The sequence below is a fragment of the Sphaeramia orbicularis genome, unplaced genomic scaffold (genome assembly GCF_902148855.1).
Source record: "Sphaeramia orbicularis unplaced genomic scaffold, fSphaOr1.1, whole genome shotgun sequence".
In the NCBI taxonomy this organism is placed as follows: Eukaryota; Metazoa; Chordata; class Actinopteri; order Kurtiformes; family Apogonidae; genus Sphaeramia; species Sphaeramia orbicularis.
In genome coordinates, this window is record NW_021941748.1 from 28,045 (window position 1) to 46,300 (window position 18,256).

Consider the following 18,256-nt stretch of genomic DNA (forward strand, 5'->3'; position numbering starts at 1 on the left):
ACACAAAAACGGTGACACCAATCCCAAGAATTTGGCTAATTTTTGATGCCCCACTTCTCTAGATACTGTACACCGATTTTGAGCTCATTTGGCCAAATGCCCAAGGAGGAGATAGTTAAAATACGACGTCAGCGAAAACGCTGACTCAGCATTTTGGAAATTTCAATCCAATATGGTTGACTAAGGGTTGGTTTAGGGGCGTGGCCATAATAATATTTTTTGTTTGTCTCCTCATGATGAATCTGTGCACTGATTTTCGTGGCTCTACGACAAACTTTACGTTGGACATGCTCCCATTGGCGTAATGTATTTCCACTTTTCAAGGGGGCGCTGCAGCAAAATTTCTTTACCGACATCTACGAAACCTATATGTAAATTCAATTTCTCGCACTTCTGAATTTTGGGCAAAATTTGGTGAGTTTTCGTAAATGTTCAGGGGGTCAAATTTGAGCTCAAAGAGCAGGAGAAGAAAAAAAAAAATCTGAGCAAGAACAATATAGCCGTTTCCGTGGCAACCACATATTTGGCCTTATTTGAAAGCTCTTGAGCTCCCCCACATGTCTGTGGGGTCAGAGGTCATGTGTCATGCACTTACACACACGTGACTGACCCCGACTGGGCGTGTCCCATTGACTCCCATTCATTCTGAGCAGGTGTAAATATGCGATTTGTGCACATGTCATGTACATGTTCTTAAAGGTCTCAGTGCCGTGAATGTGAATATGTGTGAGAGTGGCGACAGTGGAGAAAGGCGACTGCGTCACTGGTGATTTCGTCCCCATTCGCCCACTGCAGACTCAATAGGCCCTGCGCCGGCTTTACTCGGCTCCGGCCTAAAAATGAGAACGAACCAGAGAAAATCCCCGTAAATGCAGACTTGGTGCCAAAAACCAAAACAGCATCAGTTCTGTGGAATTATTTCAGATCCACAAGGATGAAACTGAAACGTGGATAAGGCTAATGACGTTCATTTTGTCTTCTGTTTCAGTAAATATACTATTTTCTTTGTTCAGATCAGGTCTAGGTTTTCAGATGTTTCCTGCTTGACAGTTTCCACTGTGACTCCACTCGGCTCTGGTTGGCTCAACGGGCTCTGATTGGTCCATCGAGCCGACCAGCTGATAAATGACACGTTAGCAGCACGTCGGATGACGCTTCTGAGGAAGACTGGAGTCACAGTGGAAACTGTCAAGCAGGTAACATCTGAAAACTGGACCTGATCTGAACAAAGAAAATAGTATATTTACTGAAACAGAAGACAAAGTGAACGTCATTAGCCTTAACCAAGAAAGTTCTGGACATGACAGTGGTAAGGCCCTCCACCGACTGGAAAAGTTGGAAAAAGAGCAAGCCTGCCCGAAAAACCACCTAAGATTCAACATGTGATGCAGAGATGAGGACATAACACCGGCAAGCCTTAACATAAAAAGCCCTATCCCAACCAAGAACGCAGAAAACATCATTAAAAAAGCCAGGAAAGTCCTCATCAGAGAACGGACAAGGACAACGTTAAGCATGATCAACGAAATCAGCGCACAAATAAAAGACGAAATGGACAATTTCAAGCACCACCACACACTGGAGAAGAACATGGAGGAAGAAATAAATGCATCCCTGAAACGCACATATGAACAAGAATTTGGCATCACAAAGCAACATCAGATCAAAAAACTCAACAAACTAATAGAAAGAAGAAATTAAAACAGACAAGCACACTTCAAAACCAATAAAAAATGGTTGCCGAATCTAACAAAATGCACCCTCACAGAACCAGAAAAAAAGTGTCAACCAAAGGACTAAATTTTGCCATTACACCCAAAAAAATACCACATGATGAATATATACTCGCCACAGAATTAGCATGCCATAAAATCCAAGACCAGGGACAGAAAGCAGAAGTCCAGAACGCGGTAGCAGGGATCCTCAAATCGAACAACAGATGGAAAACATGTTAGGAGACAGAGACACATATGAAATACTGAAAAAGACCCCACAGAGGAAAAGGACACTAAAAACACTACTAGAAAACAATAAAATAACACGAGACACATACGACCACCTCATACCCACAGCTAATATCACCCCCCGAATATATGGAACCCCCAAAATACACAAAAAGAACACCCCTCTATGGCCAATAATAGCATCGGTTCGGTCACCTACAACCTTTCCAAAGCCATAGTGGAAATCCTCAAACCCTTCCTCGGCACAACACAACACCACTGCAAGAATTCAAAACTAGCCCCAGAACTCAACAACATGACAGTAGAAAAAGACGAAATCCTCATTTCACACAACATAATATCTCTTTTCACCAAAACCCCTGTGGACATCACATTGCACATAGTACAAGATCGCTTAAAACAAGACCGGACCCTCAAGAAACGCACAAACCTGACAGTCCACGACATCTCCACACTTCTAAATTTCGTTGCCAAATCCACCTACTTTCAGTTCAGAAACAAAATATACAGACAGACAGAAGGATTCGCCATGGGAGACCCACTATCCGCAATAATGAGCAGTTTTTTCATGGAGGACCTGGAAACTGAAGCCATCCACACAGCACCCACCCACTGCAAACCATTACTTTGGAAAAGATACGTAGACGACATCCAGGAAAAATAAAAACCGGACACACACAAGAACTTACAGACCTCTTAAACAGCACTGACCAAACTGGAAACATACAACTCACCCACGAAGAAGAAACAAACTGGACCATATCATTCCTGGACATGAACATCCACCACAGAGAAGACAGCAGTATTAAAATCACAGTCTACAGAAAACCCACACACACCGACCAGTACCTCCTCTGGACATCACAACACCAGTACCTCCTCTGGACATCACAACACCAGTACCTCCTCTGGACATCAGAACACCAGTACCTCCTCTGGACATCAGAACACCAGTTCCTCCTCTGAACATCAGAACACCCCACAGCACACGAACTCTCAGTCGTCAGAACACTATATGAATGGGCCACCGTCATAACCGACGAACACGACAGACAGGAGGAGGAAAAACATATTCAACACGCTCTTACACTGTGACAGTACCCCAAATGGGCCATCAACAAAGGCAGACAATAAGTCAAAAACAAAGAAAAGAAGAGCAAAGACAAAAAAACAAAACACACAAAAAAGACCAACGATAAACCCAAAGATTTCATAACCATACCATACATCCAGGGGATAACAGAACCAATACAGAGGGTCATGAAAAAACACCACATCAACACTGTCATCAAACCACACACAAAACTCTGTCAGTTACTCGTACACCCAAAGGACAAAATAGTAACGGACCAAAAATGTCATTTTCAAGAAACCATGCAAATCATGTAACAAAACATACATCAGGAAAACAGGACGATCTTTCAACAAAAGGAAAAACGAACACCAAAAAGAATGTGAAAAGGAGACAGTGGGGAAATTCACATGGACTCAAAAGGATTAAGCCGAACAGGAGAACTTAAAATCGACCATCACTGACCACTGCAGGAGACACACCCACATCACAGACCACTGCAGAAGACACACCCACATCACAGACCACTGCAGAAGACACACCCACATCACAGACCACTGCAGAAGACACACCCACATCATGGACAGGGATCAGGGCACAGTCAGAACTTCTGAAACAAACAAACTCAAACGTTGGATCAAGGAGGCGATAGAGATCAGGAAGTGGGCGAGCGGCACCATCACCTGGGACCAGGGGGCGTACACCCTCTGCACACCTGGGATTCCCTCCTCCACAGACCACCCAAGGCGGAGGAGGCGCAGTCGGCTCAACGGGCTCTGATTGGTCCGTTGAGCCGACCAGCTGATGAATGACACGTCAGCAGCACGTCGGATGACGCTTCTGAGGAAGACGGGAGTCACAGTGGAAACTGTCAAGCAGGAAACATCTAAAAACTAGACCTGATCTGAACACAGAAAACAGTATATTTACTGAAACATGTGGAAACAGCAGAAGGATGAAACTGATACATGTGGAAACACAACCACAGGAAACACAACCAGTGAGTTTGACCATTTCCATCTGCTCCTCTGAACCCTTTCCAGTCTAATTCCAGTCTTAATGGTCCTGGTTCCAGACTCTGAGGTGGAGCCTGCATGGCCCAAGGGCTGCTGGGTATCTGAGGCAGAGGCTTTACACAAACCACACCAACTGAGAGTCTGGTATTAATGAGGAATTAAGAGAAGATTAATGAAGGCACTGATTAGCATTAGCATTAGTGCTCATCCCAGTCAGGGCATTCACTTAGTGTGTGTGTGTTCTACAGCAGGAGGAGAGGAGGACAAGGAGAGGAGGAGGAGAGAAGGAGGAGAGGAAGGAGAGGAGGCGGAGGAGGAGGAGGAGAGGAGGAGGAGAGGAAGGAGAGGAGGAGGAAGAGGAGGAGGAGAGGAAGGAGAGGAGGAGAGGAGAAGGAGAGGAAGGAGGAGAAGGAGAGGAGGAGGAGAGCGAGGAGAGGAGGAGGAGGAAGAGGAGAGGAAGGAGAGGAGGAGAGGAAGGACGAGGAAGGAGAGGAGGAGGAGGAGAGGAGGAGGAAGGAGAGGAGGAGGAAGAGGAGGAGGAGAGAGAGAGAGAGGGAAGGAGGAGAGGAGAGGAGGAGGAAGAGGAATGAGAGGAGGAGAGGAAGGAGGAGGAGGAGGAGAAGTAGAGGAGGAGGAGATGAGGGGGAAGGAGAGGGGGAGAGGAGGAGGAGAAGAAGGAGAAGGAAGAGGAGGAGGAGAAGGAGAGAGAAGGAGGAGAAGGAGAAGAGGAGGAGAGGTGGACTGGAAAGGAGAGGGGGAGAAGGAGGAGAAGGAGAGGAAGGAGATGAGGAGAAGAAGGAGGAGGAGAAAGAGGAGAGGAGAAGAGGTGGAAAAGAAAAGGAAGGCTCCCATATCAGTGGGACCCTATAAACCTATACAGACTATTATCCAGACTATTAACCAGACTATACAAACTATTATCCAGACTATTAACCAGACTATACAAACTATTATCCAGACTATACAGACTATTATCCAGACTATTAACCAGACTATACAAACTATTATCCAGACTATACAGACTATTATCCAGACTATTAACCAGACTATACAAACTATTATCCCGACTATACAGACTATTATCCAGACTATTAACCAGACTATACAAACTATTATCCAGACTATACAGACTATTATCCAGACTATACAGACTATTATCCAGACTATACAGACTATTATCCAGACTATTAACCAGACTATACAAACTATTATCCAGACTATACAGACTATTATCCAGACTATACAGACTATTATCTAGACTATACAGACTATTATCCAGACTATACAAACTATTATCCAGACTATACAGACTATTATCCAGACTATACAGACTATTATCCAGACTATTAACCAGACTATACAAACTATTATCCAGACTATACAGACTATTATCCAGTCTATACAGACTATTATCTAGACTATACAGACTATTATCCAGACTATTACCCAGACTATACAAACTATTATCCAGACCATACAGACTATTATCCAGTCTATACAGACTATTATCCAGACTATACAAACTATTATCCAGACTATTAACCAGACTATACAAACTATTATCCAGTCTATACAGACTATTATCCAGACTATACAAGCTATTATCCAGACTATACTGACTATTCAGAGTATTATCCAGTCTATACAGACTATTATCCAGACTATACAGACTATTACCCAGTCTATACAGACTATTATCCAGACTATACAGACTATTATCCAGACTATACAGACTATTACCCAGTCTATACAGACTATTATCCAGACTATACAAACTATTATCCAGACTATACAGACTATTATCCAGTCTATACAGACTATTATCCAGACTATACAGACTATTATCCAGACTATTAACCAGACTATACAAACTATTATCCAGACTATACAGACTATTATCCAGACGATACAGAATATACAGACTATTATCCAGGCCATACAGACTATTATCCAGGCTATAAAAACTATTATCCAGACTATCCAGTCTATACAGACTATTATCCAGTCTATACAGACTATTATCCAGTCTATACAGACTATTATCCAGTCTATACAGACTATTACACCGACTATACAAACTATTATCCAGACTATACAGACTATTATCCAGTCTATACAGACTATTATCCAGAGTATACAGACTATTATCCAGTCTATACAGACTATTATCCAGACTATACAAACTATTATCCAGACTATACATAACAATTATCCAGTCTATACAGACTATTATCCAGACTATACAAACTATTATCCAGACTATAAAGACAATTATCCAGTCTATACAGACTATTATCCAGTCTATACAGACTATTATCCAGATTATACAGACTATTATCCAGGCTATACAGGCTATACAGACTATTATCCAGGCTATACACACTATACAGACTATTATCCAGTCTATACAGACTATTATCCAGACTATACAGACTATTATCCAGGCTATACAGACTATACAGACTATTATCCAGACTATACAGACTATCATCCAGTCTATACAGACTATTATCCAGGCTATACAGAGTATACAGACTATTATCCCGTCTATACAGACTATTATCCAGTCTATGCAGACTATTATCCAGACTATACAGACTATACAGACTATTATCCAGACTATACAGACTATCATCCAGTCTATACAGACTATTATCCAGGCTATACAGAGTATACAGACTATTATCCAGGCTATACAGACTATACAGACTATTGTCCAGACTATACAGACTATACAGACTATTATCCAGGGTATACAGAGTATACAGACTATTATCCAGGCTATACAGACTATACAGACTATTATCCAGTCTATACAGACTATTATCCAGACTATACAGACTATTATCCTGTCTATACAGACTATTATCCAGACTATACAAACTATTATCCAGACTATACAGACTATGCAGACTATTATCCAGTCTATCCAGACTATTATCCAGTATATACAGACCATTATCCAGACTATACAGACTATTATCCAGGCTATACAGGCTATACAGACTATTATACAGGCTATACAGACTATTATCCAGGCTATACACACTATACAGACTATTATCCAGTCTATACAGACTATTATCCAGACTATACAGACTATTATCCAGGCTATACAGACTATACAGACTATTATCCAGACTATACAGACTATCATCCAGTCTATACAGACTATTATCCAGGCTATACAGAGTATACAGACTATTATCCCGTCTATACAGACTATTATCCAGTCTATGTAGGCTATTATCCAGACTATACAGACTATACAGACTATTATCCAGATATAGAGACTATTATCCAGGCTATACAGACTATACAGACTATTATCCAGGGTATACAGAGTATACAGACTATTATCCAGTCTATACAGACTATTATCCAGGGTATACAGAGTATACAGACTATTATCCAGTCTATACATACTATTATCCAGGTTATACAGAGTATACAGACTATTATCCAGTCTATACAGACTATTATCCAGACTATACAGACTATTATCCAGGTTATACAGAGTATACAGACTATTATCCAGTCTATACAGACTATTATCCAGACTACACAGACTATTACCCAGACTATACAGACTATTATCCAGGTTATACAGAGTATACAGACTATTATCCAGTCTATACAGACTATTATCCAGACTATACAGACTATTATCCAGGTTATACAGAGTATACAGACTATTATCCAGTCTATACAGACTATTATCCAGACTACACAGACTATTACCCAGACTATACAGACTATTATCCAGGTTATACAGAGTATACAGACTATTATCCAGTCTATACAGACTATTATCCAGACTATACAGACTATTACCCAGACTATACAGACTATTATCCAGAGTACACAGACTATTATCCAGACTATACAGAGTATTATCCAGACTATACAGACTATTATCCAGACTATACAGACTATTATCCAGGCTATGCAGACTATACAGACTATTATCCAGGTTATACAGACTATTATCTAGACTATACAGACTATTATCCAGACTATACAGACTATACAGAGTATTATCCAGACTATACAGACTATTATCCAGACTATCCAGACTATTATCCAGGCTATGCAGACTATACAGACTATTATCCAGGTTATACAGACTATTATCTAGACTATACAGACTATTATCCAGACTATACAGACTATTATCCAGGCTATGCAGACTATACAGACTATTATCCAGGTTATACAGACTATTATCCAGACTATACAGACTATAGAGACTATTATCCAGGTTATACAGACTATTATCCAGACTATACAGACTATTATCCAGACTATACAGATGTCAGATGTTCATTTGAACAGCAGTCAGACCTTGGTCAGTCGGTCTGTTCTGTCTGTGCAGTCTTTGCCCAGTCTTGGTCCAGTCTGTATCTGTCCAGTCTTGGTCCAGTCTGTGCAGTCTTGGTCCAGTCTATATCTGTCCAGTCCATTCCAAACACAGTCTTTTTTTTTCTGAACCTGTGGACTCTTAGTGTCGCTCCACCCACTTAGTGTAGCCCCGCCCACACACTGACTCACACATGGTCCCTGTGCTGGTAACCCTGACAGACTGTTCACTCTGAAGGCTTTGGGTACACAGAAAAACAACTGACACAGTTCTGCACTGAATCAGACCACAGAAAGTCCAAGTCCACCTGAACACTGAAGAACCAGGAGAACAGAACGACAGGAGGAGCAGAAACAGTTCTGTTCTGTGTTCTGTTCTGTGTTCTGTGCTGTGTTCTGTTCTGTGTTCTGTTCTGTGTTCTGTGCTGTGTTCTGTTCTGTGTTCTGTTCTGTGTTCTGTGCTGTGTTCTGTTCTGTGTTCTGTGTTCTGTTCTGTGTTCTGTGCTGTGTTCTATGTTCTGTTCTGTGTTCTGTTCTAGGTTTTGTTCTATGTTCTATGTTCTGTTCTGTGTTCTATGTTCTGTTCTGTTCTTATGTCTGTTCTGTCAGAAGTGCACTGATCTGAGCAGACAGACCAGACCAGACAAAGGTCAGAGCAGGAAAAATGAGGAGGAAGAACCCAGTCCAGACCAGGTACCAGTACCAGACCCAGGTCTAGACCAGGTGGACTGAATGTGTGCAGTCACAGCAGCTGTCACTAACAAAACAGGAAACCAACCCCTGATCAAAGCACGTACATTATTATTATTATTATTATTATTATTATTATTATTATTATTATTATTATTATCATCATTATTATTATTATTATTATCATTATTATTATTATTGTGTCTATCATAAAACCCTGCCCAGTCCTTCCATGGGCGTAGAAGACACCACAAATACAAACCACAGATCAAATACCAGACAAAAGGCACAACAAATATGAACAGAACAAAGGACTGACCTATTGAAACCAACACATCTGCTGCTTTTTCCAGCCTTTACAAACAAATACTGAGAATTTAAATACATGTGAACTAAAGAACAGGTTCATCCGGTCCTCATCAGCTCCAGAACAGACCAGGATTCAAGAAGAAACATGTGATCAAACACAGAGACTGAGTTCAGCACAGAGAGGACAATAGAGAAGAACAGAGGAGTCATGTAACACTGACCCCAAACCACACAGGTACCACAGGTACAGGTACCACAGGTAAAGGTACCACAGGTACCACAGGTACAGGTACCACAGGTACAGGTTCCACAGGTACAGGTACCACAGGTACAGGTACAGGTATGGGTACCACAGGTACAGGTACCACAGGTACAGGTACCACAGGTACAGGTACAGGTATGGGTACCACAGGTACAGGTACCACAGGTACAGGTACAGGTATGGGTACCACAGGTACAGGTACCACAGGTACAGGTACCACTCAGAACACCACCAAAAAGAAGAACAATCAGCAGAATCAGAGCTGTGGATCAGTCCAGTGTTTGTCAGTCAAAGGGTTTCCAGTTCCTTAGTCTGGAACAGCTGGAAGACCAAGAAGAAGATCCAGACCCAGACCCACATCCAGTGTTTGTTTAGTCTGTTGGTTCTACATCAACAGCATGTTATGACCCTGGGTCATAATTTATCTATTTATATGTATATGTATGTGTTTTCTGTTTAGTGTGTGTGTGTTCTCCCCCGTCCTGTAGGTGTGCTGTGCCCCTTTTTGTTTCCGTTTGTTGCAGGTTTCTGATTGGTGGATCATGATTGCCCGGCCCTTTAAAGATGGCCCTGGAGCTCCCATCCTTGCTCGCTCTTGCCTCCTGTCAGCTCCCAACCCTGTGTTCGTGTGTGTGACCGTCAGTCTTCGTGCTCGTGGAAAACTCCGATTGTTTGTATTTGTAAATAGTTTTTGTTAAATCGAACCTTTTTCTGGTAGGGGAGGTCGGCTCTTTTGTTTTCCCATTTTCTCCTGTTTTTTGGTTAGATAGTTAGGTAAGTTTTCTGTAATTTATTTCTTGCATTTATTTTGGATTAGGAAAGTTAGTAAATTGTAAAAGAAGGTATTTTGTTTGTTGTTTTAGCCGCTCCCTCCCCTAACCCTTCCTTAGTTGTTAAAACAAAAATACTGATAATAAATATTGTGAATCTTAGTTTTTGACTGACGTGTGTGCTTGGGAGCTGGGAGGGGACAAAAGTTGAGCCTATTATGTTCGCCCTGGTGAACCCCTAGGCCGGGGTGTAACAAGCAGAACAGGGACATTCAAAAACAGCTGATTGTAGTTTAATGTCCAGAACAGTGACCAATCAGCACCAAAGTAGGTGTAGACATCTGTAGCCACACCCACTTTGAACTCTGCTAAACCGCACCCCCAGTTGAATGTCTGTTGTCTTCATCCAGCCGTTGAGCAGAGCATCAGGGGTGGAAGAAGTCTTCCTCACTCTGACAGACACTTCCTGTCCACTGTGGTGGTCCCAGCCCATTATGGCACTAATGATAGTGGGCGCTAATGCTAGTGGGCGCTAATGCTAGTGGGTGTTAATGCTAGTGGGCGCTAATGCTAGTGGGTGCTAATGCAAGTGGGTGCTAATGCTAGTGAGCACTAATGCTAGCAGGTACTAATGCTAGTGGGTTAATGAGGCTTCTACCTGCAGGGGGGGGCTCGGAGCCCCAGAACTACCTGGGGGTTCATTCTATCTGTGGGTGAGGGCATCGAACCCACAGGCTAACGGCTGCCTGCTGCTCATTTCGCACTAATAATCCCATGTGACTGTGACATGGACCCACCCACTATACCCCCCCCCCCCCCCTACTGCTCTTTTTGGTCTGTTCTCATCCTCCAGCCCTTTCACTGTGAATCTGACACAAATGTAGATCTAAATAATGCACTAAACCAGGGCTGTCAAACATGCGTCCCAGGGCCCAAAAGCGTGCCCCCCCCCCCCCCCCCCCCCCAAAAGGTTTCAATCCGACCCCTGGGGTGAATTTACAAAGTGTATAAATTCCACAGTCCAGGCTGTGGAACTCATTTTAGTGTGGGTTCCACATCCAGACCAATCTGATCGACAGTCGAATAAGAACAGCAGAAGAACCCACACAAAAGAACCACTGCAGATTTACTACTGGGTTTGATGGGAAAAATAGGCCTGGGTCCTGGGTCCTGGGTCCTGGACCTGTGGTTCTATGTGTGTTCTGGACCTGGTCCTGGACCTGGTCCTGGCTCCTGGGTCCAGGTCTTGGACTTACAGGTCCATATATGAGTCAGTGTTGGCTGGACCCTCCACTCTGGACACAATGCTGGTTTTGTTGCCCCCCCCCATCAGTCCGTTACAGATGAATCACAGCAGAAACAGGAGCCACAACCCCCCCCCCCCCCCCCTTTACCTCAGGTCTGTGTTCCCAGAGAGAAGTGACACTGATGAAGTGTGTGTGTGTGTGTGTGTGTGTGTGTGTGTTAATGTTAACCTTATCATCTGCAGAATGTGACTCTTTGACTTGAACACAACAACAGAAAAATAGACTCAGGTTTCCTGTCCCTGCAGCGTCGAACCAACAACCACTGCATTAATATAGACTGAAACACACACACACACACACATCCTTCATATACAGTGTGATCCCAGAAAAACTGTAAAACCACCGTCACCTGCAAACACAAACAGACAAACACAAACAAACACAAACAGACAAACACAAACAAACACAAACAGACAAACACAAACAAACAGACAAACACAAACAAACACAAACACAGACAAACACAAACAAACACAAGCAAACAGACAAACAAACACAAACAAACACAAACAAACACAAACAGACAAACACAAACAAACATAAACAAACAGACAAACAAACAAACACAAACAAACAGACAAACACAAACAAAAACAAACAGACAAACACAAACACAAACAAACAGACAAACACAAACAAAAACAAACAAACAAACACAAACAAACACAAACAAACAAACACAAACAGACAAACACAAACAAGCAAACATAAACACAAACAAACACAAACAAACATAAACACAAACAAACACAAACAAACAGACAAACACAAACAAACACAAACAGCTGTCGCAGCCGTTCCACAGTTCACATCAGTCTGTGGACTCATTGAATCCAGGTGTTTCTGTTCTAACAGGGGTCAGGGAGACCCTCATACAGAACCAGGGGTCAGGGAGTACATTCCATTCAAACCTGGCATTCATGTAGACTAACCCCCCCCCCCCCCTTTAGAACCAGAACCATCATGTAGACTAACCCCTCCCCCTTTAGAACCACAACCATCATGTAGACTGACCCCCCTCCCCTTTAGAACCAGAACCATCATGTAGACTAACCCCTCCCCCTTTAGAACCACAACCATCATGTAGACTAAACCCCCCCCCCCCCCCCCTTTAGAACCACAACCATCATGTAGACTGACCCCCCTCCCCTTTAGAACCAGAACTACTCACAGCTCTGTTCCATTTAACTGAACTGTACGAAGGAGGAAGAATGTGTGTGTGTGTTTGCATGCATGTGTGTGTGCATGTGTGCATGTGCATGTTTGTGTGTGCGCGTGCATGCATTTGCGTGCATGTGTGTGTATGTGTGTGTGCGTGCATGTGTGTGTGTGTGTGTGTGTAAGGCCCAGTATCATTCTCTTTCAGTTGTAAATGTGTGTGTGTGTGTGTGTGTGTGTGTACAGTGTGTGTGTATAATTGTGTGTGTGTGTGTGTGTGTGTAATTGTGTGTGTGTTGTTTCTCAGGTGCTTGGTGCTGATTTATGGCTGTTGCCAAGGCTCTGCTAACGAGCCCCCCCACACACACACTCTGCTCCTGTTAATCACCTCAGGAAAAGCACAGCAGGTTAACAACTGAGCATGTGCAACACAGAGCAGGGCCGTTTAACGACTGAGCATGTGCAACACAGAGCAGGGCCGTTTAACGACTGAGCATGTGCAACACAGGGCAGGGCCGTTTAACAACTGAGCATGTGCAACACAGAGCAGGGCCGTTTAATGACTGAGCATGTGCAACACAGGGCAGGGCCGTTTAACGACTGAGCATGTGCAACGCAGAGCAGGGCCGTTTAACGACTGAGCATGTGCAACACAGGGCAGGGCCGTTTAACAACTGAGCATGTGCAACACAGAGCAGGGCCGTTTAACGACTGAGCATGTGCAACGCAGAGCAGGGCCGTTTAACGACTGAGCATGTGCAACGCAGGGCAGGGCCGTTTAACAACTGAGCATGTGCAACGCAGAGCAGGACCGTTTAACGACTGAGCATGTCCAACACAGGGCAGGGCCGTTTAACGACTGAGCATGTCCAACACAGGGCAGGGCCGTTTGGTTTTGTATGTGTGTTTTACTGAGAATATTCAAACCGACCCCTTCAGACTAGCACTACAGTCCAGGGTGTTGGACTAACCCTGACCCTGAACCTAACCCCTAACCTCGACCCTGACCTGCAGTAAGCCCTTGGTGCACCCACCCTAACCTGAATTGACCCTAACCCTAACCTCCTGTGTTGACCCTAACCCTAAACTAAGCAGAACCGGCTGGTTTTCAAAGAAAGGACCGTGTCGCTGCACCTGTTAAATACTGGACTGTTGGACCAAGTGAGCATGTGCACCATATTTGAGCATGTGCACCATATTTGAGCATGTGCACCATATTTGAAGACATGCCATCCAGCAGTTATTGACACAGTGTTTTTAACATAGTCTGGACTGAACAACACACCGACGGACTGACCAACAGATGCATGGACACATCTACGAACTACTGCTAACACTTCAGTTTGGACGGCACCATAGGGCGAGGCCAAGCGTACGCCTCCAGTACCTGGTCCCATGTTCAGTTATCAAGACAGTGGTCCGACATTCGTGACAGACAGCTAAGGAGCCGACATCTAAACTTAAATGCCACAGCAACTTCAGCGAGCTGTCGTAATGAATGGATTCCATTGCAAATGAAGTCCTACAGAAAAGACAATAAAACAAAGGAACTCACCTGTCTCTTCATCGATGGCGAACCGTCCGAGCCCACTTCCATCACGAATGGAGTACTGGATTTCTCCGTCTCTGCCGTTGTCCTCGTCATTAGCAGTAACTTGAAGAAGAGTAGTTCCAATTCGTGAATTCTCTTTAACTAATCCGGTCAAGGCAAAGTGGTTGAAGTAGGGGGCGTAGAGGTTTTCATTGACATCCACCACTTCGATCTCCACAAAAGTGACGGACAGAAGCGACACCGGCCTCCCTTTGTCTTTGGCCCTCACCGTCAGATTATAAAACTGCTGGGTCTCATAGTCCAGCTCCTTCGCCAGCCGAATGGCCCCGCTGGACTTGTCTACTTCAAACCATCCGTTGTAGTCACTGGCAAGAGAGTATCGAACCTGGCCTCCTAGTCCTACATCTGGGTCCTGAGTCTCTAACCACGCCACCACAGCTCCTACTGGCAGGTCTTCCAGGGCCCTGGCCTTGTACACACTAGGGATAAAGAGTGGAGGGCAGTCGTTCACGTCCTCCAAAGAGATTTTCAATGTGGTCACTGAGAACTTCTGGCTCCTTTTCTCTGCCTTGTCTCGAGCCTCAATTTTCAGGTTAAAGCTAGGGACGAATTCCCTGTCTAATTGGCCTGCGACGTACACTATTCCATTGGTGGAATTAATGCCAAACTGGCTGGTACTGGTCAGAAGAGAGTAAACCACCTCCCCGTTAGGTCCCAGGTCTTTATCAGTGGCCTCAACTTGAATGACATCTGTACCTATGGCTGTGTTTTCAGGGATGACAATTTTATAACCACCCTCTTGTAAAAACTGGGGTGAATTATCGTTGGCATCTTCTACGTAGACTGTAAGAAGCCTCCAAGCAGTTTTCTGCGGCAGGCCGAGGTCATAGATTGTTAAGTTGAGAAGATAGCGATCTTTCTTTTCTCTATCCATTGGCAGGAAAACACTTATCAGGCCAGTCTCCATGTCAATTTTAAAACAACTGTCAGTGTTCCCATCAGAAATCGCATATACAATCTGACCATTAAATCCTGTGTCACCGTCGTAGGCGTTCACCATAAAAACACTGGAGCCAATATTTAGGTCCTCTTGCACTGCGATATCTGTGGGAAAAGCTTTGTCGAACTGAGGCATTTGCCGATTGACAGAGAACAGGTCAATAAAACCTTCCTCAATTTTGGGCTTGGAGCTAGCTTTGGACTTTTTGAGCAACTTTTCAGCTAACTTCTGGGCTACTCTCGTCTCTTTACAGTTGAAACTTTTAGGAGGTGATTTCCCGTGAACAACTGAGATGTTAACAAATATGGGATCGGAAAAGTTCTCACCATCTGTGGCAGTAATTTTCAGACTAAAGACACCATTCTTAGGAGTGGCTGTAGTGAGGGAACGTCGCAGTACGAGAACCCCCGAGTCTGGGTTGAGATCAAAGTACCCCCATTCATTACCAGAAATGATCTTATATTTGACTAACTCTAACTCATCTACATCGATTGCGGACATCGTAGTAATGGTTTCATCCACTGGAAAATCCATAGAAATCACCCCCTGACATGCAACCTTCTCAAACAACGGCTGGTTATCGTTTACATTCTCCAGGTGAATGGTCACGTTGACCTCGCTCTCGCGCCTGTAAGGCGACCCCCAGTCAGACGCTCTAACTACAAACACAAAGCTCTCTGATGACGACTCAAAGTCCAACTCTTTAGTTGTGCTGATGACTCCTGAAAACTGGTTGATTCTGAAGGGGAGCGGCTGAAGGCTGGAAACGCTGTATGTTATGTACCCGTTCTCACCTTTATCTTCGTCCACGGCAGAAACTGTTAAAACACTGGTCCCAACAGGTACAGATTCATTGATGAACACCTCGTAAGAGGGCAGCGCAAACGTTGGAGTGTTGTCATTGGCGTCGTCAATGGTGACACGCACTTTCACCTTCAGTTCACTATCGACTTCTAACACCTCAAGATTAAAAACGTCCTGGTTGACTTTGGTAAACCAGTGCTTGGTGGAGATTACACCTGTGACAGTGTTCATTTGGAAAAATGCAGAATCAGCAGAAGGCGCCAGAATATATTCCGCATCATCAGGTTCCGGCTTGATCTTAACTGCCTCTACAATCGTGCCCGGCGGTGAGATTTCATTCAGACTGACATCGTACACCTCCTTCTCAAACTTTGCGTCCACTGTTGGCCGTTTCTTGACCACAATGTGAACAATATTGACAGTGGAGAACTTCTGCGGGGTGCCGCGGTCCTTGGCCTGTAAAGTCAGGTTACAGCCATAGGGGCAGGTCTCCCAGTTCACCGACTCTGAGCCCTTTAGTGCAAACTCGCCTTCGTCGATTCTTTCTATAAAAAACTGCTCGGAAGGGTCTCCCCCAACAATGACTACCGAATCGATTTCTCCATTTAAGCCTTCGTCCAGGTCCTCCACGGTGACCATGGCGTACACTGGGTTTTTATCCAGCCACGAGGGGCTATGGGTGACCACATTCATGACGGGGGGGTGCTCGTTAACACGCTCTACATGGACAAAGAGCTTGGCGGTGCTGCTGACTCCATTGTTTCCATAGAGCTTCATGCCTCTATCGACCGCCAGGATCTCCAAGTCGTACCGGTTCTGCTCGTCCACATTCAGCTTTCCGCTCAGAGACACCACTCCACTAGTGGGGTGGACTGCGAACAGTTCCATTTTCTCCTTAAAAAAATAGTAAAACTCCCCATTGGAGCCAATATCTGCATCGGTAGCAGTAACTTGTGCTATGCTAGTCCTGAGTGGGGTGCTCTCCGTGATGGTGACGGAGTATGTTGTAGGGGAAAACAAGGGTCGCAGGTCATTCATATCCAAAACTTGGATGCTGACTTTAGTCCAGGTCTCCAGTAGGGCCTCCCCCTTGACGGAGGCTTTTACTGTCAATACGTAATTATCCTGAATCTCTCGATTCAAGATGGCCGCATTACCGCCTTTAGTCCTTATTCGCAAGAAGCAGAAATCCCCGAGGACGTACTCCTCCGCCTTAAAAAAGCCTTCGTCGTCTCCGGAGGTGATCCTGTAGCGGATCTCCCACGAGCGCTGGGCCAAGTGGATGCCCATTTTAACTTTACTGTTGGCGTAGGTGCGCGCCGCTGAGTTTTCATAAACCGTGGCGTGGTAGACGGCCTGAGTGAAGGCGAAGCGAGGTCCATGCTGAGAGGCCCCATGGGTAACCTGGCCGTGGCAGGACAGAGGCCGGAAGAGCAACGACAGCAGCAGCGGCAGCAGCAGGGCCGGGCCTAGAAGAGGGGCTCGCATGGCTGCCCACTGGCCCATGTTCACATCCATCCCATCATCACTGCATTCTGAGGAGGAAACACAGAGAGGGACCCAGGTCAGACACAAACAAACCTGTTCAGGCACAGACAACCACACAAACTAACCTGGCAGCATTTGGGTCAGGTATTTGACCAATATGTGGCCATTTTAGAAAGGGGTGGGGGGGTGGGGGGATCCAAATAAGATCAGTCCTTTCATAGATGAATCCTATCTATAGAACAGTTCTACTGCTAAAACCATTGTCCACTAACATGTGACTCTGCTGTTTCTGGTCTGTACCGATAAGGTTTCACAATGTGACAGAAAAGAAGCAGATTGGGGGGGGGGGGGGGGGGGGGGGGGGGGGGCAGGCTGACATCATCAATGTGTGGTCTGTGTCTGGACTCTGTTGATTATAAGTTTCAGTAAAACCAGAGGTGGTTTTGGAAGGAACAAAATAATTGTACATCTAGGAAGAGGAGAGGAAGATCCACAAGAAACAGCA

The 18,256-nt window shown here is 44.5% G+C and overlaps 1 protein-coding gene across 1 annotated transcript in view; it reads right to left on the reverse strand.

Annotated features, from left to right (window-relative positions):
- LOC115416925 (protocadherin Fat 3-like) overlaps positions 1–17,793 on the reverse strand; it is a gene marked incomplete at its 3' end in the record, with an annotated part of 45,344 nt that extends 27,551 nt beyond the window's left edge. The window contains exon 1 of the mRNA XM_030130795.1: positions 14,463–17,793. Coding sequence (XP_029986655.1) covers positions 14,463–17,781 — 3,319 coding nt within the window. The remainder of the gene's footprint in view (positions 1–14,462) is intronic.
- Positions 17,794–18,256: the final 463 nt, after the last annotated feature.